At 48.8% G+C, this 18114-nt stretch overlaps 1 protein-coding gene across 2 annotated transcripts in view; it reads right to left on the bottom strand.

Moving 5' to 3' along the window:
• HUNK (hormonally up-regulated Neu-associated kinase) overlaps positions 1-16270 on the bottom strand; it is a 117790-nt gene extending 101520 nt beyond the window's left edge. For both annotated transcript variants that reach the window (XR_003680775.2, XM_024120406.3), the window contains exon 1: positions 16010-16270. Coding sequence is in view for 1 of the 2 variants with exons in the window: in XM_024120406.3 (XP_023976174.1) it covers positions 16010-16270 (261 nt within the window). In the remaining variant the exon portion in view is untranslated. The remainder of the gene's footprint in view (positions 1-16009) is intronic.
• Between the last annotated feature and the right edge of the window lie 1844 nt (positions 16271-18114).

Raw genomic sequence — 18114 nt, 5'->3', positions numbered from 1 at the left:
GTGACAAAGTGAGAGAGTGGCATGGACATATATACACTACCAAACGTAAAATAGATAGCTAGTGGGAAGTAGCCGCATAGCACAGGGAGATCAGCTAGGTGGTTTGTGACCACCTAGAGGGGAGGGATAGGGAGGGTGGGAGGGAGGCAGACGCAAGAGGGAAGAGATATAGGAACATATGTATATGTATAACTGATTCACTTTGTTATAAAGCAGAAACTAACACACCATTGTAACGCTCTTATACTCCAATAAAGATGTTAAAAAAATAATGAAAATAGTATATGTAAGTGGCTATGCAAGGACAAAATACATGGCAATTAACAAATATTAGCCCAGGATTTATTTTGATTAATTAAAAACCACAAATATTCTAGAATGTGCCAGTGACTAGACTAGCTGAAAAAATTCTAAAACACGAAGTACTTGGTCCAAAATACTTTAAAAAAATATTTTAAAAATATTTATAGCTGATCATAGGAAAAACACGGATTTATACTAGATGATTTACATGTATATTTTAAATAAATATGCCCTGCTGAAATCTGTAGCACATTATTCCAAGTCTGATTATTGGAAAGAAACCATTTGTTACTCTATGTGCTCTCAGGTGCTTTAATTTAATGGCTTCTATGACAAAAAGCTCATTTTTGATCTAGGAAGAAGCATCTCAGGGTACTGAATTGGGTGGGAGTACCATAGCCATAAAGCACCTTCCCTCCAGAGGGAAATTCAAGTTTCATTATGTCAAATCGGGCTTGAAATTACAACCTCTGCTCACAAATGTTAGTTTTTAATAGAATAAAATGTCATTCCATGGGACTGACACTATACAAACCTGAACAAGTATTTTCAAAACAAGTTTTTTATTAGTATTATAAATGTAAATGTTCAACTGAGAACTGAGTCATCAACTAGTTTCTCTAATTAAATTTTTAACCTGGAATAAAGAGTACACTTAAAAACCGCGACTTCTACATCAAAGCCGCGGTAATTCCACCGAAAGACCAGATTACGTAAGTGATAACACTTATCTCTATCCATTTGGTTTCACTAAAGTAGGGCTCAGGTAACATGCTAGAATATTCTGATCCCAGACTTTACAGTCACTTTCCTTGCAGCTTCATTTTCACTTGGGCACTTCCTTCCGTTTGGCTCCAGCGTCCCTTCTTAGCCCAAATGGGGACAGAGCAAAGGCTTAGAAAAGCTAGTCTAGCTCCAACCGTCTGCATAAATAAACGAGGTGAAGGTACGGGGTGTTCTGCATTGTTTTTAATAAATAATCTGTTCATTCTTGAAGGAGGGTGGTCTAACAAGGAGACTCTCAGGGACTGTTCAGTGAGCTACATAAGACGTGCATCTGCAGCTTCACCTTGATTCAAAATCCTCTCTCCCCTCATACAGATTTTTCTCCCTCCAGTGCAAAAGAAAGGTATTAAAACTAAGACTGAACGCTAATCAGAGCTACTCAAGGTAACTCCTAGTCCCCTTCGTTTCCTTCATTAAGAAAATCTGCTACCAAAAAATTATGTGTGGGGACTTCCTTGGTGGTCCAGTGGTTAAGACTTCACCTTCCAATGCAGGGGGTGTGGGCTCGATCCCTGGTTGGGGAGCTAAGATCCCACATGCCTCATGGCCAAAAAAACAAAACATAAAACAGAAGCAATATTGTAACAAATTCAATAAAGACTTTCAAAATGGTCCACATCAAAAACATCTTTGAAAAAAAAAGTTATGTGTTTATATTTAGCTCGGTATTATGATTTTTATTTAATAATACACACACACACACAGCAGGCTCAAGCTCTTCATCTCATTGTGAACTTGTAAAAGATGGCAGACCAGGACCTCTGCCCACACTGGAGACTTGGAGTGCACGGTGAACCTAGCATATTGGAGCCCAGGGGTGGGAAAAGCCCCCCTCACCACCCAGGACCACGAGTAGAGGTCATCATCCACAACAAGCATCTCAGTTACTCCCAGGGCTTTGGGCTTTGGGGTTTGGTTCGTTCATCACTTATTCATGACCTGATTAACTGCTCTTTAATAGTTTCATGTGAAAACCCGCAGTAAGATTCCAAATACTGATGAGATGTCTTCTTGGGTTCATCTGGTTTTGCTGTTATCTTAGGAGTTTCCCCAAATGCAGGACTTTAGAGACTCTTGGGCACCCCGGATGGCTAGTCAAACCAAGCTACAAAATTGGGACAACACTACCCACTACAAAAGCCACTGTAAGGAATTAATTCTATTCTGCAGCAAAGCATCTAGGACATGGCCTAGCAGATGGTATGCGATCCATAAATGTTAATTATTACTATCGTTATAAGTATTACATCCTCGTGGTCAAAGCAAAGAGCAAGCACGCAATCCCCTCCTGTAGGATTTTGGTGATTCAGAAGGTCACGAAAACCCTGCTCTGCTCCAGGTAGACTAGAGAATCACTGGGATTCGGAACTTCATCCCATCGTCCGAAACAGAGAGAGCAAGGCTCCTCGTGGGTGGCTGCTGCATTTTCCACTTGCTTTGTCCTTCAGCACCATGCTCTGTGCCCAGGGAGCATCCCTCACTGCTGTTCACCCTTCCTGTGCCCTGTGCACAGAGCTCTGGCAAAGAGCAAGTCATGACCAAGAGAGGAGATTCGTGGAACAAGAGTATCTGAACAGAGTCAGAAGGATGGCCAGACACCTTACCAAAAAGCCATGGGGCAGGATGTAAGACAACAGAAACTCAATAGGAGATAAAAGTGACAGAGCTTGGGCTTCCCTGGTGCAAAAAAAAAAAAAAAAAAAAAGAGATACAACATCTCTAGTTATTAGAGAAATGCAAATCAACATTACATGAGGCACCACCTCACACCGGTCAGAATGGCCATAATGAAAAAGCCCACAAATAACACTTGCTGGTGAGGGTGTGGAGAAAAGGGAACCCTCCCACACTGCTGGTGGGAATGTAAATTGATACAGCCACTATGGAGAACAGTATGGAGGTTCCTCAGAAAACTAAAAATAGAGCTACCATATGATCCAGCAATCCCACTCCTGGGCATCTATCCAGACAAAACTATAATTCAAAAAGATACATGCACCCCTATGTTCACAGCAGCACTATTCACAATAGCCAAGACAGGGAAACAATCTAAATGTCCATCGACAGATGAATGGATAAAGAAGATGTGGTACACGGAACTCCCTGGCAGTCCAGTGGTTAGGACCTGGCCTTTTCACTGCTGTGGCCCCAGGTTCAATCCCTGGTCAGGGAACTAAGATCCTGCAAGCCGCGAAGCACAGCCGAAATAAAAAAGAAGAAGATGTGGTACATATATATAATGGAATACTACTCAGCCATAAACAAGAATGAAATAATGCCCTTTGCAGCAACATGGATACAACTAGAGATTATCATACTAAGTGAAGTTAAGTCAGAAAGAGAAAGACAAACACCATATGATATCGCTTATATGCAGAATCTAAAGTATGACACAAATGAACCTATCTATGAAACAGACTCATGGACATAGAGAAGAGACTGATGGTTGCCAAGGGGGTGGGGGTGGGGGAGGGATGGAGTGGGAGTTTGGGGTGAGCAGATGTAAGCTATTACATATAGGATGGATAAACAACAAAGCAATATTGTAACAAATTCAATAAAGACTTTCAAAATGGTCCACATCAAAAACATCTTTGAAAAAAAAAGTTATGTGTTTATATTTAGCTCGGTATTATGATTTTTATTTAATAATACACACACACACACAGCAGGCTCAAGCTCTTCATCTCATTGTGAACTTGTAAAAGATGGCAGACCAGGACCTCTGCCCACACTGGAGACTTGGAGTGCACGGTGAACCTAGCATATTGGAGCCCAGGGGTGGGAAAAGCCCCCCTCACCACCCAGGACCACGAGTAGAGGTCATCATCCACAACAAGCATCTCAGTTACTCCCAGGGCTTTGGGCTTTGGGGTTTGGTTCGTTCATCACTTATTCATGACCTGATTAACTGCTCTTTAATAGTTTCATGTGAAAACCCTCAGTAAGATTCCAAATACTGATGAGATGTCTTCTTGGGTTCATCTGGTTTTGCTGTTATCTTAGGAGTTTCCCCAAATGCAGGACTTTAGAGACTCTTGGGCACCCCGGATGGCTAGTCAAACCAAGCTACAAAATTGGGACAACACTACCCACTACAAAAGCCACTGTAAGGAATTAATTCTATTCTGCAGCAAAGCATCTAGGACATGGCCTAGCAGATGGTATGCGATCCATAAATGTTAATTATTACTATCGTTATAAGTATTACATCCTCGTGGTCAAAGCAAAGAGCAAGCACGCAATCCCCTCCTGTAGGATTTTGGTGATTCAGAAGGTCACGAAAACCCTGCTCTGCTCCAGGTAGACTAGAGAATCACTGGGATTCGGAACTTCATCCCATCGTCCGAAACAGAGAGAGCAAGGCTCCTCGTGGGTGGCTGCTGCATTTTCCACTTGCTTTGTCCTTCAGCACCATGCTCTGTGCCCAGGGAGCATCCCTCACTGCTGTTCACCCTTCCTGTGCCCTATGCACAGAGCTCTGGCAAAGAGCAAGTCATGACCAAGAGAGGAGATTCGTGGAACAAGAGTATCTGAACAGAGTCAGAAGGATGGCCAGACACCTTACCAAAAAGCCATGGGGCAGGATGTAAGACAACAGAAACTCAATAGGAGATAAAAGTGACAGAGCTTGGGCTTCCCTGGTGGCGCAGTGAAAAAAAAAAAAAAAAAAAAGAGATACAACATCTCTAGTTATTAGAGAAATGCAAATCAACATTACATGAGGCACCACCTCACACCGGTCAGAATGGCCATAATGAAAAAGCCCACAAATAACACTTGCTGGTGAGGGTGTGGAGAAAAGGGAACCCTCCCACACTGCTGGTGGGAATGTAAATTGATACAGCCACTATGGAGAACAGTATGGAGGTTCCTCAGAAAACTAAAAATAGAGCTACCATATGATCCAGCAATCCCACTCCTGGGCATCTATCCAGACAAAACTATAATTCAAAAAGATACATGCACCCCTATGTTCACAGCAGCACTATTCACAATAGCCAAGACAGGGAAACAATCTAAATGTCCATCGACAGATGAATGGATAAAGAAGATGTGGTACACGGAACTCCCTGGCAGTCCAGTGGTTAGGACCTGGCCTTTTCACTGCTGTGGCCCCAGGTTCAATCCCTGGTCAGGGAACTAAGATCCTGCAAGCCGCGAAGCACAGCCGAAATAAAAAAGAAGAAGATGTGGTACATATATATAATGGAATACTACTCAGCCATAAACAAGAATGAAATAATGCCCTTTGCAGCAACATGGATACAACTAGAGATTATCATACTAAGTGAAGTTAAGTCAGAAAGAGAAAGACAAACACCATATGATATCGCTTATATGCAGAATCTAAAGTATGACACAAATGAACCTATCTATGAAACAGACTCATGGACATAGAGAAGAGACTGATGGTTGCCAGGGGGGAGGGGGGGGGGGAGGGATGGAGTGGGAGTTTGGGGTGAGCAGATGTAAGCTATTACATATAGGATGGATAAACAACAAGGTTCTACTGTGCAGCACAGGGAACTGTATTCAATATCCTATGATAAACCATAATGGAAAAGAATATAAAAAAAGAATATATATATATATACACACACATATATATAAAACTGAATCACTTTGCTATACAGCAGAAACTAACACAACATTGTAAGTCAACTATACTTCAAAAGAAAAAAACAAAACAAAAAAAACCACGACAGAGATAACGCAAGGAAAGGGATGAGAACAAAACAAATGGCTCAGAGAACAGGCAAGAGAAGCAACAGGTTTGCTAAATGTTTTGGCAGCAATTTGGCTAAGAGACTGATAAACTTATAAAAAAAATTGTAGTTAAAGAGACAGAATCCAAAGCTCCATATATCTCCATGGGAAACATCCAAAGAAATGTATGTTTGCAAATAGCAACGTCGCCCATCTGCTGCAGTGTTGCTACATTTTCTCAGGAAAGAGCTGAGGGTCCATTAACAGTCCCATGACATTGCAGAATATCTTTCTGTCTCTGGCTGGTCCCTCTGATACCTAGGTGACTTCCTTAACAAGTCCCTGCAGAAGGCACAGCTGTCCTGGGTCTGGAATTTTTCCCAAAGAGCACCAGCTGAACAAGCTGTCCAATCTACTCACTGCTCACACGGGCGCACCCAGGAGCCGCAAGGAAGTGAGAGAGACAGGGCTGTCAAACCATTCCCGGCCAGGGAATTCCCTGGGTGGTCCAGTGGTTAGGACTCCATGCTTTCACTGATGGAGCCCGGATTCGATCCCCGGTCGGGGAACTAACATCCCGCAAGCTCCAGGGCGCGACCAAAAAAAAAAAAAAAATGAAAAACAAAACAAAACAAAACCATTCCGGCCGACCGTCCTCATGGCCTGGGGAGATCAAAGCATTCTTTGATCCATTCAAAAAATATTTACTGAGCACCGTCTCTGTACCAGATACTATTCTAGCCACCAAGCATAAAGCAGTGATCCCTCCCTCATGGGGCTTACAGTCTAATGGGGAGAAAAATAATAAACATATGAACACAGAAATATATAGCATAGGGTCAGGTGATGGTATGAATTGAATGGAGTCCCCCCCAAAATTCATCTGTTTAAGTCCTTTCTTAGTCTGTTCAGGCTGCTACAACAAATACCATAGGCCAAATAGCTTATAAATAACAGACAATTATTTCTCACAGTTCTGGAGGCTGGGAAGTCCAAGATCAAGGCAGATGTGGCATCTGGTGAGATCTCTCTTCCTGGTTCCTAGACAGCCATCTTCTTGCCATATCCTCACATGGAAGAACAGGCAAAAGAGCTTTCTAGGGTCTCTTTTTTAAGACCAGAAATCCCATTCATAAGGGCTCTGTCCGCATGGCCTAATCACCTCCAAAAGGCCCCACCTCCTAATACTGTCACATTGCGGATTAGGTTTTAACCTATGAAATTTGAGGGGACACAAACCTTCAGACTAACCCCCAGTACCTCAGAATTTCACCTTATTCGGCAATAATGATCTTGACAGAGGTCATCAAGTGAGGTCATTAGGATGGACCCTAGTACCACTGATGTCCTCGTAAGAAGGGGAAATGTGGACACAGAGACAGACACACACAGAGGAAAACAATGTGAAAATACACAGAGAGAAGAAAGCTATCCCCAAACCAAGGGGAGGGGCCTAGAGCAGATCCTGCCCTCACAGCCCTCAGGAGGAACCAACCCTACCAACACCTTGATTTTGGGCTCTGGCCTCCAAAACTGTGTGGCAGTAAGTCTCTGCTGTTTAAGCCGCCCAGTGTATGGTACTTTGTTACAGCAGCTCTAGCAAACTAATACAGGTGGTGAGAAGCACTTTGAGGAAAGACAAAGCAAGGCGAGGGGGCAGAGAGTGACAGGGGACAGGAGCAATAGAGAGGGTCATCAGAGCGAGGCCATGCTGACCTCCAGGACTCCAAACAGGCCCAGTTGTTCACTCCACCAGTAGCACCCGCCGGAAGGCTTCGAGGGTGGACAAAATAGCCCCAAAGGGTCCCAGGAATATTTTTACACACGTGCTTACACTTGACTCGGTGCATTTTATGTCCAAGTTAAGAGGCAGCTACTGCTCCTTAAAAGGTTTTCATTTCCCTTGATACTCCCTCTTTCTCTTTCTTCTCAACCACCCACCATAAACTGTATCTATCACCTTTCCCATGAAGAAATAATGGGACATGATTGAAACATGTCCTAGCAAGAGTCAAGGTCTTCCAAAAATCTGTCTACACTCTATCATGCCCTTTCCCTGTGACCCAGGCATGGTGGGGGACAGGAAGGCAGAAATTAGGCATGCCAAGCCAAGGTCACAGTCATAGAATCACCTGCCTAGCCCGAGTGTAATCTGCAACTTCAGCCCAATTAGCACAGGTGCTAACACGCCAAGGTGATCCAAATCCTGATCCCAACATACAAACCTCCATTCAGACAGCATTGCTGACACGGATGGGCAACAAAGCAGTGGCTCTTAACATTTTGGGGGTAAATAATTCCTTGTAGAATCTGATGAAGTCATGGATCCTTGTCCCAGAAATATAATTATACACATACAATTTGTAGGGGTCCATGGAACCACAAAGCTCCTTATGGCCCCTCACTAGTTAGTAGAATCCAGGGAAATAACCTCTGCAATGGTGAGGATGACCAAGAAACAAAGACAAAGAATAAGCAGGGAGCAAGCAAGGCGGAGGAGGCTTCAAACTATATCACTGAAAGAGGACTGATTGCCTTAAAATATAAAAAGTGCCTATAAATCAATAAGAAAAAGACCAAAAACCCAAGGGAAGATGGAGAATGGACATGAACAATGAACAGAAATGAAATTCAAATTGTTTTGGGACATATTGAACAAATATGTTCAATTCACTTACAAATATGATAAACTACACATAAAAAAGATATCATGTTTAATCTACTAGATAGGCAAAGATCAGAAAGTTTGAGAGTACCTTATATTGATAAAGATGTGGAAAGAAACTCACATACCAGATTGATGGAAGTATAAACTAGGACAACCTCTTTGGCGGGCAATTTGGCAATATTCGTCAACAGTTAAAAGTCATACCTTTGGGAATTCCCCGGTAGTCCAGTGGTTAGGACTCAGAGCTTTCACTGCAGGGGCCCAGGTTCGATCCCTGGTTGGGGAACTAAGATTCCACAAGCTGCACGGTGTGGCCAAAAAAGCAAAACAAAACAAAAGAGTCATACCCTTTTGCCTAAGACTAGGAATTTATCCCTCAGATATACTTGAAACATTTACAAGATGACACAAAGGCACAGATATTTACTGCTGCACTATTGGAGAATAAGAAAAAATTGTATACAACCTAAATGTCCATTCTTTAATTGTGCTTAATTTCTTAAGTAATGTCCATTGACGTACTCATCAAGGAATGACTAAGTAAACATGGTACCTCCATACGATGAATACTATGCAGTAATTAAAAAGAATAAGGCAATTCTGTAGTAATCTGGGGGAAGGACGTTCAAGATATATTGTTAAGTGAAAAAAGCAAGATACTGAACAGCATGTATAGTGTAAAAATATATTTCCCTATATCTATACCTTTACAAATGCATGCATATGGAGTATCAAATGTATGTACGCTTGTATGCAGATAGAGTATGTTTGGAAGGATACACAGGAAACTAGAAGTGGGGTTGCCCCTGGGGAGAGGAACCCATCACTGAGGCACACAGGTAAAGGCAGAATTACCTTTCACTGCATCCCCTCTTGAAACCTTCCCATTTAAGACCACGTGTCTGTATTTCCTATTCCAAACTTTAGCCAAACGAATCTTAAAACACACACACATGTGATTAAAAACCAGAAAGAATCCAGTAATGAGAAACTGCTGTAGGGAAAAGTCGGTTCGCTGGAGGTAGAGGTGGTAAGAGGGTCTTAAGAGATGGCTCCCACCCGAGCAATCCTTCCTGTCACCCGAATGTCCCGAATCATGACTCTGTCTGGCAATAATCCAATTTCCCACAACTCAGGAGTGATGGGGGAGGGAGGAACTTTCCCACTGTCTCTGATTAGACAAGCTGGTCGACAAGTTAGTCCAACCCTGTGGACATAAAGTCCGCAAGAGAAAACACATAGAACACATGAAAGTACCCCAAAGGTATCCACAAACCCAACAGTGAGCCCTGAGCATCCTAAGTGAAAAGAAACGCAAGGCCAGAATATTCCCAGCATGCTCACCGTTAGGAAGTAGACTCTGGCTGTCCCCTCATTTCAGGTGGAGAAGCACCATAACAAGGTGGGCAAGGTAGGGCGGGAAGCTGCCCACTTTGTTTATGGATCCGGCCTGGACTCAGATCAAGACGCTGGACTCCGGCCTGTCTCTCCCAGTAAGCAGTGGACACCTGGCCGCGCTGCCCCACTTCCCCTTCTGGACTAAGAACTTCCTCCCCAGCTGCTGACCTCTGCTGCTGAGCTCACCCCAGCAACTTCCCTCAGCAAGTGTCCAAAGCCACGCCCCCTTCCCAGGGCAGCCCTCACCCAGTGACGGATCCAGGGTCCAAAGTTACAAAGGCTCAGTCCCCTCGCCCCAACCTGGACACCTCAGTAGATATAAAGATACAGAGCCCCAGCTTGGACGTCTCAGCTCCAGAGTGCAGCATGGCATGGGCGGGGGGCTTCAGCTGGGACTGCATCGGGGCCCAACTTCTGCCTTTGCCCAATGCTGCCTTGCCCCTCTCCTCGCCTCTCCTCCCCTCACAGGTGTTGGTCCCGAGTATACACCCTAAGACCACATTCCCCTCCTTCCTTATAAGGAGAGGGAGATTTGGAGACAGAGAAGACACACAGGGGAAAGAAGGCCATACGAAGGCAGAGGCAGAGATTGGGGTGTCGCATCCACAAGCCAAGGGATGCCAGGGATGGTCAGAAGCTGCAAGAGGCGTGGAAAGATCCTCCCCTAGAGCTTTCAGAGGTTCTGCCAACACCTTGATTTTGGACTTCTGGCTTCCAGAAGTCTAAGAGAATCAATTTCTGTTGTTTTAAGCCACCCAGTTCGTGGTCATTTGTTAGGGCCGCCCTAGCAATAGAGAAGAGAAGGTCAGAGGAAAAATCTACTCAGGGCATACCTCCACGTAGCCAACAAAGGTAAGGACACCAGTGAGTTGGTTCTCACCTGCCCAGGGTTGCTTCTAGCAACTAATGAGAAAACGCACGGGAGACCCTGAATATGCCACAAAGCGCTATGCCACAAAGCGCTATACCGCTGAGCTGGTGTTCAGGAGACAGGAGCGGCAACAGCTCTGTCTACCTTTGCAGAAGTATCTGCCTCCTCGGGTACCATTCAGGTCCCGTGGTTCACCCCTTTCCTGCTGGTCAACCTACCAGCCAGCACCATGTCATCAGAGAGCATGAAATCCAATTGAGGTCAGCACTTGAAAGTGGCCAGGGCCCAGGCTGAGCGGAGGAAGAGGTTTCACCAGTTTGCTAAAAGTAAGGCTTGGGGATTATCTACGGGTTTCAATTAGCCAAGAGAGCAGGTCGCTGGGTTACCATGAATAATCGAGATGGGGCGTACATCCCAAGGTAAACGATACTTGGTGTCCAAACCACCTTCCCACAGGACACCCAGTCTGCTCCTCTCTCTCTGGGCAGACACGGCTGCCACTCCCCACACCTCCTGGAAAAGTTAACCCCTGGGATGGATGAGCGCCACGTGGCCCTGGAACAGCCGCCAGCGTACGGACTGCTGTCGTTGAGCCCAGCCCGTGCCGGTGACTCCACACCCGCAGAGAAAGTGTCAGGCTGCGCTCCTCTTCGAGGGCACTGTTCAGCACTCTTGTGCTGACTCAAAGCGCCCTTTGAAGTCCATGGGACCTGCGTATCCATGAACACTGAGAAGCGAGCCCTAAGTGCCAAGTTCCACCCTTCACGAGGACTTCAAAAAGATGAGGCAGGGCAGGAAGTTCAAAAAGATTGTGCCCGTGAACTGCAGCATGCAATCTCGGAAATTATAGGCACTGCCTTATCACAAGCAACACACTGAGCAGGTGCTTTTGCCCAATGCCTTTCGCTTGCCAAGAAATCGCTGCTGGGACTAATTGGAATTTCCAGTTCCCTAGGCATTTCTTGAGCCTCAGAGCTATTACCCCTAAATTTCTAGCACTTAAAATATATATATATATATATACAGGATTTAGCACCTGTTTGTTTCCGAAATACTTGCTAAAAACAGATCTGCCAAAAGGCCACCTCTAAAATTAGTCATATTTCCTGCTCCAAAAAACATAGTAAATTGTATTTTTAGTAACTCCTTCCCTCCAGGTATCTGGCGCTGTCATGCTTGAAGCATAATTATTGGCAACTTACTAAGCAGGCAACCCTTATTTTTAGCCCCAAAAGAGCTCCAATGAAAGTGATAAACAGGCTCTTTTTTTTAAACCAAGGGTTAGAACAAGGTAGTTAAACATCTTAACCAATCATTTTCTGTACCTAACTTTGTCTCTCAGAGAGACTTAATCACAAAAAAAAGTAACTGTGGCCTCAACTATTTTCCCCCCTTTTTGCAGCTTTGCCTGCCTGTGGAACCTGCTCTATACTTGAGATACCCCTATGCTCTTCTCTCTAAGCCTCTGCAACTATATTCTTTCATTTTTAAAATGAGTAACCTATCAAGTGCCAGAGACTATGCATTTCATAGGTACTGCGGACCAATACAGAGGCCGCAAGCACACCTCTTCCTGCGTATTTGAAAGTTATCACTTAATACTCCTGCACGGCAACTTTGCTCTTTGTCTCAAAGCCACTGAGAATCCTTTTTTTCAAAGTCTGATTTTGTGATCATTTTTCCTTGTCTAATCATCAACTTAGTCAAAGACAGACTGAGAACGTACTGGTTAAGAGTTTCACATGATCGAGTGAATGATTTATTTTCAAAGCCGCGTTAACGGAGGATGGCAGCCACTCAAAGCTACAGGAGGACAAAATTAGGTCTTGCCCAAAGCCATCCTTTCTTTTCAAGTGGTAAAAGGGCCGACTAGATCCAAATGACTTTCAAACAACTTTGGAGAGAGGCTGGCAAAAAAAATAAAAAAAAAATACTGTCCTGCAGGCAGTGGTGGGAAAAGGAGCCTCTTGATAAGATAGGATTGAAGCCTGAATGAAAGTCAGGAAAAAGCGGCTCCTTTTGTCAGACGGACTCAGACAGTAATTCTCAGCGAGCCACGTAGGATGGCACCCAAAGCTTTTCGGAAACGTGCGCCAAGTCAAAACACAACACACACACACACACACACACACACCCTAAGCCAGCAATACTCTGGATGTTGCCATAAATCACCCAACACAACGTGCACAGTTTGAGACTGCAACTGCAGGCGTGGGGCACCTCCCCTTCTTCCCTTTCTCCATCCCCCTTTGCAGATTTTTCATGAACTGATTCCTCAGGACAGGCTGTCCTGGATCCTTCTACTCAGGGGATGGCATGGGGGGATACATCTATTTCTTAGGGCAGCCTTCATGACTTAATTCCCCTCCTGCAGTGGTCTGTGTCCTTTCCAAAAAAAAAAGGAATGGAGAAGAGTGAAGTGCTTTCTCCAGAAAGTATGCACCTCCGCAAAGGGGGAATTATTGAAGGGAGAGGCCCTTCCGGAACACTCACATCACCCACTCTGGGCACACTTCGTTTCCCTTCCTCTGGGTCCTGTCACCTCGAGGTCTCCCCTTGCTTGGCTCACAGGAGTAGCCCCTCTCTGGGCGAACACCCCCTTAATAGGTCACCTTATAAAGAGACCTGGAGGCTGCAAATAGTGTGAGGTTGACTTCACCTTTGTTTTGGTCTTAGTAAGACATTATCCAGCACATGAGTGGGGCTGGGGACCCATGAACTCAGCAATACTTCCCAGGCAGAATCATGTACACACACACACACACACACACACACACACACACACACACACATATTTTAATCTCTACGATCCGCCAAAAACCAAATCTTTTAGTTAAGCATTAAGGTGTTGGATCTGGGAGATAAAAAGCTATGAATGACACCCGTTGTTTCTTTCAAGCTGGCCATTAAGTGAACTAAAATCCAGATTTCTCACAATGCCTGCATTCCCTGAGCACCGATTCTCAGGGCTGAAGAAGGGCACGTCGGAAGAATCTCTCAACCTCCTGCTCCACTCTAAGAAGCACTCTCCTTAACTAGATCCAATCAATTAGTCCAGCACAATAATTTTACGTCCAATTAATTGTTCCTCCCGGTGTGGAGAGGAAGTGAGATGCATCATTTAAGAAAGACAAGATGAGATAAACGGGCGTGAGCACCTAAGGGTGATGGGGAATCCTCACTGGACCCCATCCGGGAAGGAATTCCCCACATTCCAGGGTGCCTTCAGGCCCAGCAAAGAGCTCCAGAACCCAAGCATCCGGCTAGGGACTGAGCTCTGAGTGCATCCTCGGGCAGTTCAGCCAAAACTAACAGCCTGATGTTACAGAGTAAAAATGCAGCGGAGAGGAGCCGGACCCACAGCACCGACCGGAAAGTGGAAGGCAGCCCGAAGCAGCTGAGCGACAGGGCAGGGGAAGCGGGCGTGCTCCTAACGTTGCCCATTCAGCTGTCCGCATAACGCCTCGTCTCTTTTTGCTAAGTTTCAAGAGGGAACATACACAACTAGACTGAATCCTATACATTTCGAATGAAAATAAAGTTCTACCCCCGCGTGCCGGGCACGGAGAAGTGAGCGCACTGTAGTTAGCAAGCTGGGGCCTCGGGCATCCCCGCGCCATGACGGGATGTGTACGTTCCCAGCCCACTGCCAACCCAGGAGTAAACGGTGCCGCGCTCCCTTTGGACTAGAATGAGGTTTGGAGTTTTTCTGTTTTGTTTTTGTTTTTCTTATTCTTCTTTAAAGAGTTACTCAATTCAGTGAGTTCATCCTGAACACTCCCATTTTGCATGGAAATTCAAGCAAGAGGCACTTTTAGAACTGCTCACTCTAACCCCACTTCCCCAAAAAAAAGGGCACCTCACCCAGAGCGGCTGTAGGAAAAGGACAAGTGACAAGGGTGACGGAGACCTGCACTCAAATGCAAGGGGCTCCAGGACACACTGGGGAACCCAGGAGGGCGATTAAAGCCAGGTGAGGCTGGGGACTGGAGGGCAGGGCAGCTCGCCCAGTAATCAGAGGTCGCCCCGCAGTGCATTCCCAGGAACTCCCAGGCTGGACAGAGGATCCCAGGGCAGAGGGTGGAAGGGCAGGTAGGAAGCCTGGAGCTTCCCGGTTCCACCCACACTGCTGATACCTCCCTGGTGAATGGGCCACAAAAAGGGGCTACTACCCCACCCGTGCTGAGCAAGCCCCAGCCTGGGGGGAGCCTTGAGTCTCAGATGATCATGCGCTTGGGGCAACCCCAGTCTGAAGTAGCTCCAAGCTTAGGGTAACTCCCAGGCTGGGGCAGCCTCCCGGCTGGAGCCTCACCTCAAAAGTAAGTCATCATATTATGGGTTTCTTCTCACAGATCTAAGTTACAACTTAGGTCTAGCTGAGGCTTGCCTGGCAAGGGTTCACATCCTGCTAACCTCTCACAGGGCTGGAGGGGGTGCCCTTGCAGGTGTCTGGGGTTCTTCCTTTCCTTTCCCCTCTTCTAGAAAGATAAGAAGGCGTCTCCCAACCTCTGAAATCTGGGGAGAGCGGTGTGTAGTTCTGTATATGCCAGAGCAGGATCCTGACTGCAGCTCCCACCCCAGCGGCTGGAGTGAGGAGGGAGGAGGGGGTGGAATGGTTGAGCGTGGGGAGGGGGTGATATGGGGATGCAGGGCTGGGAAGGCTGTGTGTGGAGGGAGGGGCGGCGCGTGAAAACCCTCCTGTGAACACGCAAAACTTCCCCTAGCTGCCGCAGCCCACAGGTGCGCACGTCCCTGGGCTCTCGTCCTTCCCTCACCTCCTACCCAGAGCCCAGGATCAGACTCTAAGTTCCCCCAAGGGCTGGCTAATCGGCTCTCCCACCCTCAGCGTAAGGGCCCACGCACTCCATTCCTGCTTCCAGCCTCTCCACTGATCTGCCGCCCCTACCGGCCCGGAGACCAGAGTCCCCCAGACCCCAGCCCACCCCACCCCCGCGCTGGTGTCCGCCAGGCGGCGCCCTTCGAGGAGCAAACAAGGCTGCGGGCGGCTTCGCGGTGGAAACCAGTCGCCCCCCGGGGAAAGTGACCCCAGATCGCCCCTCGGGAAAGGCCGGTATCCCGGCTGCGAGGGTCTGCGCGCGCGTCTGGCTCGACCCCGCTTTCAACCCGAGAGGAAAAGCCGACGGAGCGGGAGGCGCCCGTCCGGGGCTCCGCAGCCAGACTCGCAGCGCAGGGCTCTCCGCAGGGTCCCCGCCGCCCCTGCCGCCCCGATCCCCCAACCCGGAGGCCAGGGGCCGGCGCCCCGGGCGGCTCACCTTCTCTCCGGTCAGCACGTGCAGCCCCTCGCGCACCTTGGCGAAGGAGCCCTCGCCCAGCTTCCTGCTGCCGATGAGGTAGTTGCCCACGCGCTTGTGGTGCTGGAAGTCGCGGAGCCGCTCGCGGGGCACGCCGCTCACCCAGGCCGGCAGGAAACTTCCCTCGCAGGCCGCCGCCGGCCTGGCCGCGTCCTCGGCGCCGCCGCCGCCCCCGGGCGCCGCCGGCTCGCCCAGGAGCCCGTCCCCCGCCGCCGCCGGCATCGCGCTCGCCCGCTGCCCGCGCCGCTCCGGCTCGGCTCCCGCGGTCGCGGCTCCTCCTCCTAGTCCGGCCCACGCGACTCCCCCGGCTCCTCCCGCCGCCACCCCGGGCCCGGCCCCGCCCGGCCCGCGGCTCCCGCGCCCCGGGCCGCCGCCGAGCGCCGCGCGCAGACAATAGCGGTCGCCCGGGCCACAGGGTACCGGGGACCCGCCCACAAGAAGTTCTTCTTCGGAGGGTCGCCCGGGCCCCTGTCGGGACCCCGAGACCCCGCCCGGGGTCCCGTCCGGGCGGCTAGTGACAGTCGCCCCGCTCGGGTGCGCGGGGAACGAGCCGGCCGCGGAGGGGCAGGGGCGCGGTCCGGTGCCCGGTCCCGGAGCCGGGGTTCCTGGTCCCGGAGCCCGGGCGCCTCGGCAGCCTCCGCCCTAGCCGCCGCCGGCTGGCCCGCACGGGCTCGGGTCCGGCTCGCTGGCTCCTAGCTGCGCGCCGGGCGGCCGCTCCCGCCCGAGAGCAGCGCGCGGCGGGCTGCAGGCGCCCTCTGGAAGGCAGCAGAAGAAAGCCCCATTCAGTTTGAATTTGCAGAAATTTAATCCGGTCGCGGGCGGCGGGAACAGATGCGAGCTCCACTCTGCAGCCTGTACACTTTCAAATCCCTCGTAGCCCCTCCTTCCCCGCGCGCAACAGCCAAACTCGACCCTCGCCGGAGAGGGGAGGGCCCTGCGAGGGGAGCAGCGGAGCGGGCGGCGGAGCCACCTGAGCGCCGGACGGGGGCACCTCGCGCTGCCTCGGAGACGCGCGCTCCCGGGCCGCCCAAGTCGCGCCGCCTCCGGCTGCGCCTCTCGCCCGGATTCGGGGCTCGGGCTTTCCTGGACCTTTCGGCGAAGAAAGCCGCCACTACCAGCCGCACCCACCCCGGACCCCGGGCAGGAGGAAGGGAGGGAGGCTCTCTCGAACCCGGTGGACTGTGGGTTAGGTGCCCGCTGTCAAGCCGCGGGCGTGGCACGTAGTAGGACCCTCTGGACCCTGGATGGGTGGAAGGAAGGATGGAGAGGTGGCGGGGCGTCTGCCCGGGCCCACACCAGACGGGAACGCTGTGTTGGAGGAGGAGGAGGAGCCGCAACAATACTAGTAGCAGCGGCAACGTAGGAACCAGGGCATTTGCTGCCTCGGCTCGTACGTTTACACCTTCTCTGCTTTCCATTGAAATGATACCGGTGATTGCAGGATGCGATGGACCAGCGCTCCCTGCTCCTGGAGGCTTTTGTTCTGTGCGCGCCCTGACTCTCCTCATCCCTCGTCAACAAGTGAAGCTGCCCTGACGACTCTGATCTTCTCCAGGCTCCCCAGCGTCTTCTCAAACCGAAAATGAGGAATCTCGTGGCAGGGAGGTGGGAGGGGGGAGGAAGGGGGAGGCATTTACGAAATGCTACCTGTTGAGCAGCCAGATAAAAGGCACCAGCGTTTCAAGCATACTTAACCCCTGATATTACAGCATCAGAGTTCCAAGGCAGGATTCGGTCCTCAAGTTCCTTTCACTACTGACTCCGCTGTAAACAATTATGGCATGATCCACTTCAGTGCTCTGAGATCGGGGCGAGGCGGGAAGAGGAGGGGGTGCACAGCAGTCGTTAATCCAGTGTCTTGGGGGCTTTCTGACCCATGTGAAAAGTGACCCAGAGAAACGCCTGTTTTAAGTAGATCTAATTTTAAATATGCTATGATCGACTACTCGCGTCTTAAGACTGGGGTTGTTTTCCATCAGTCTCCTCATTGTTCCCTCTTCTCAATATTAAAAATACACTTTCAAATGTTTTTCTTGCTGTGCTTAAGGGACTTCGTTACTACCACC

The sequence above is a fragment of the Physeter macrocephalus genome, chromosome 8 (assembly GCF_002837175.3).
Source record: "Physeter macrocephalus isolate SW-GA chromosome 8, ASM283717v5, whole genome shotgun sequence".
Classification (NCBI taxonomy): Eukaryota; Metazoa; Chordata; class Mammalia; order Artiodactyla; family Physeteridae; genus Physeter; species Physeter macrocephalus.
Note: the sequence above shows the minus strand (reverse complement) of the source record. Positions and strands in the feature narration are given on the sequence as shown.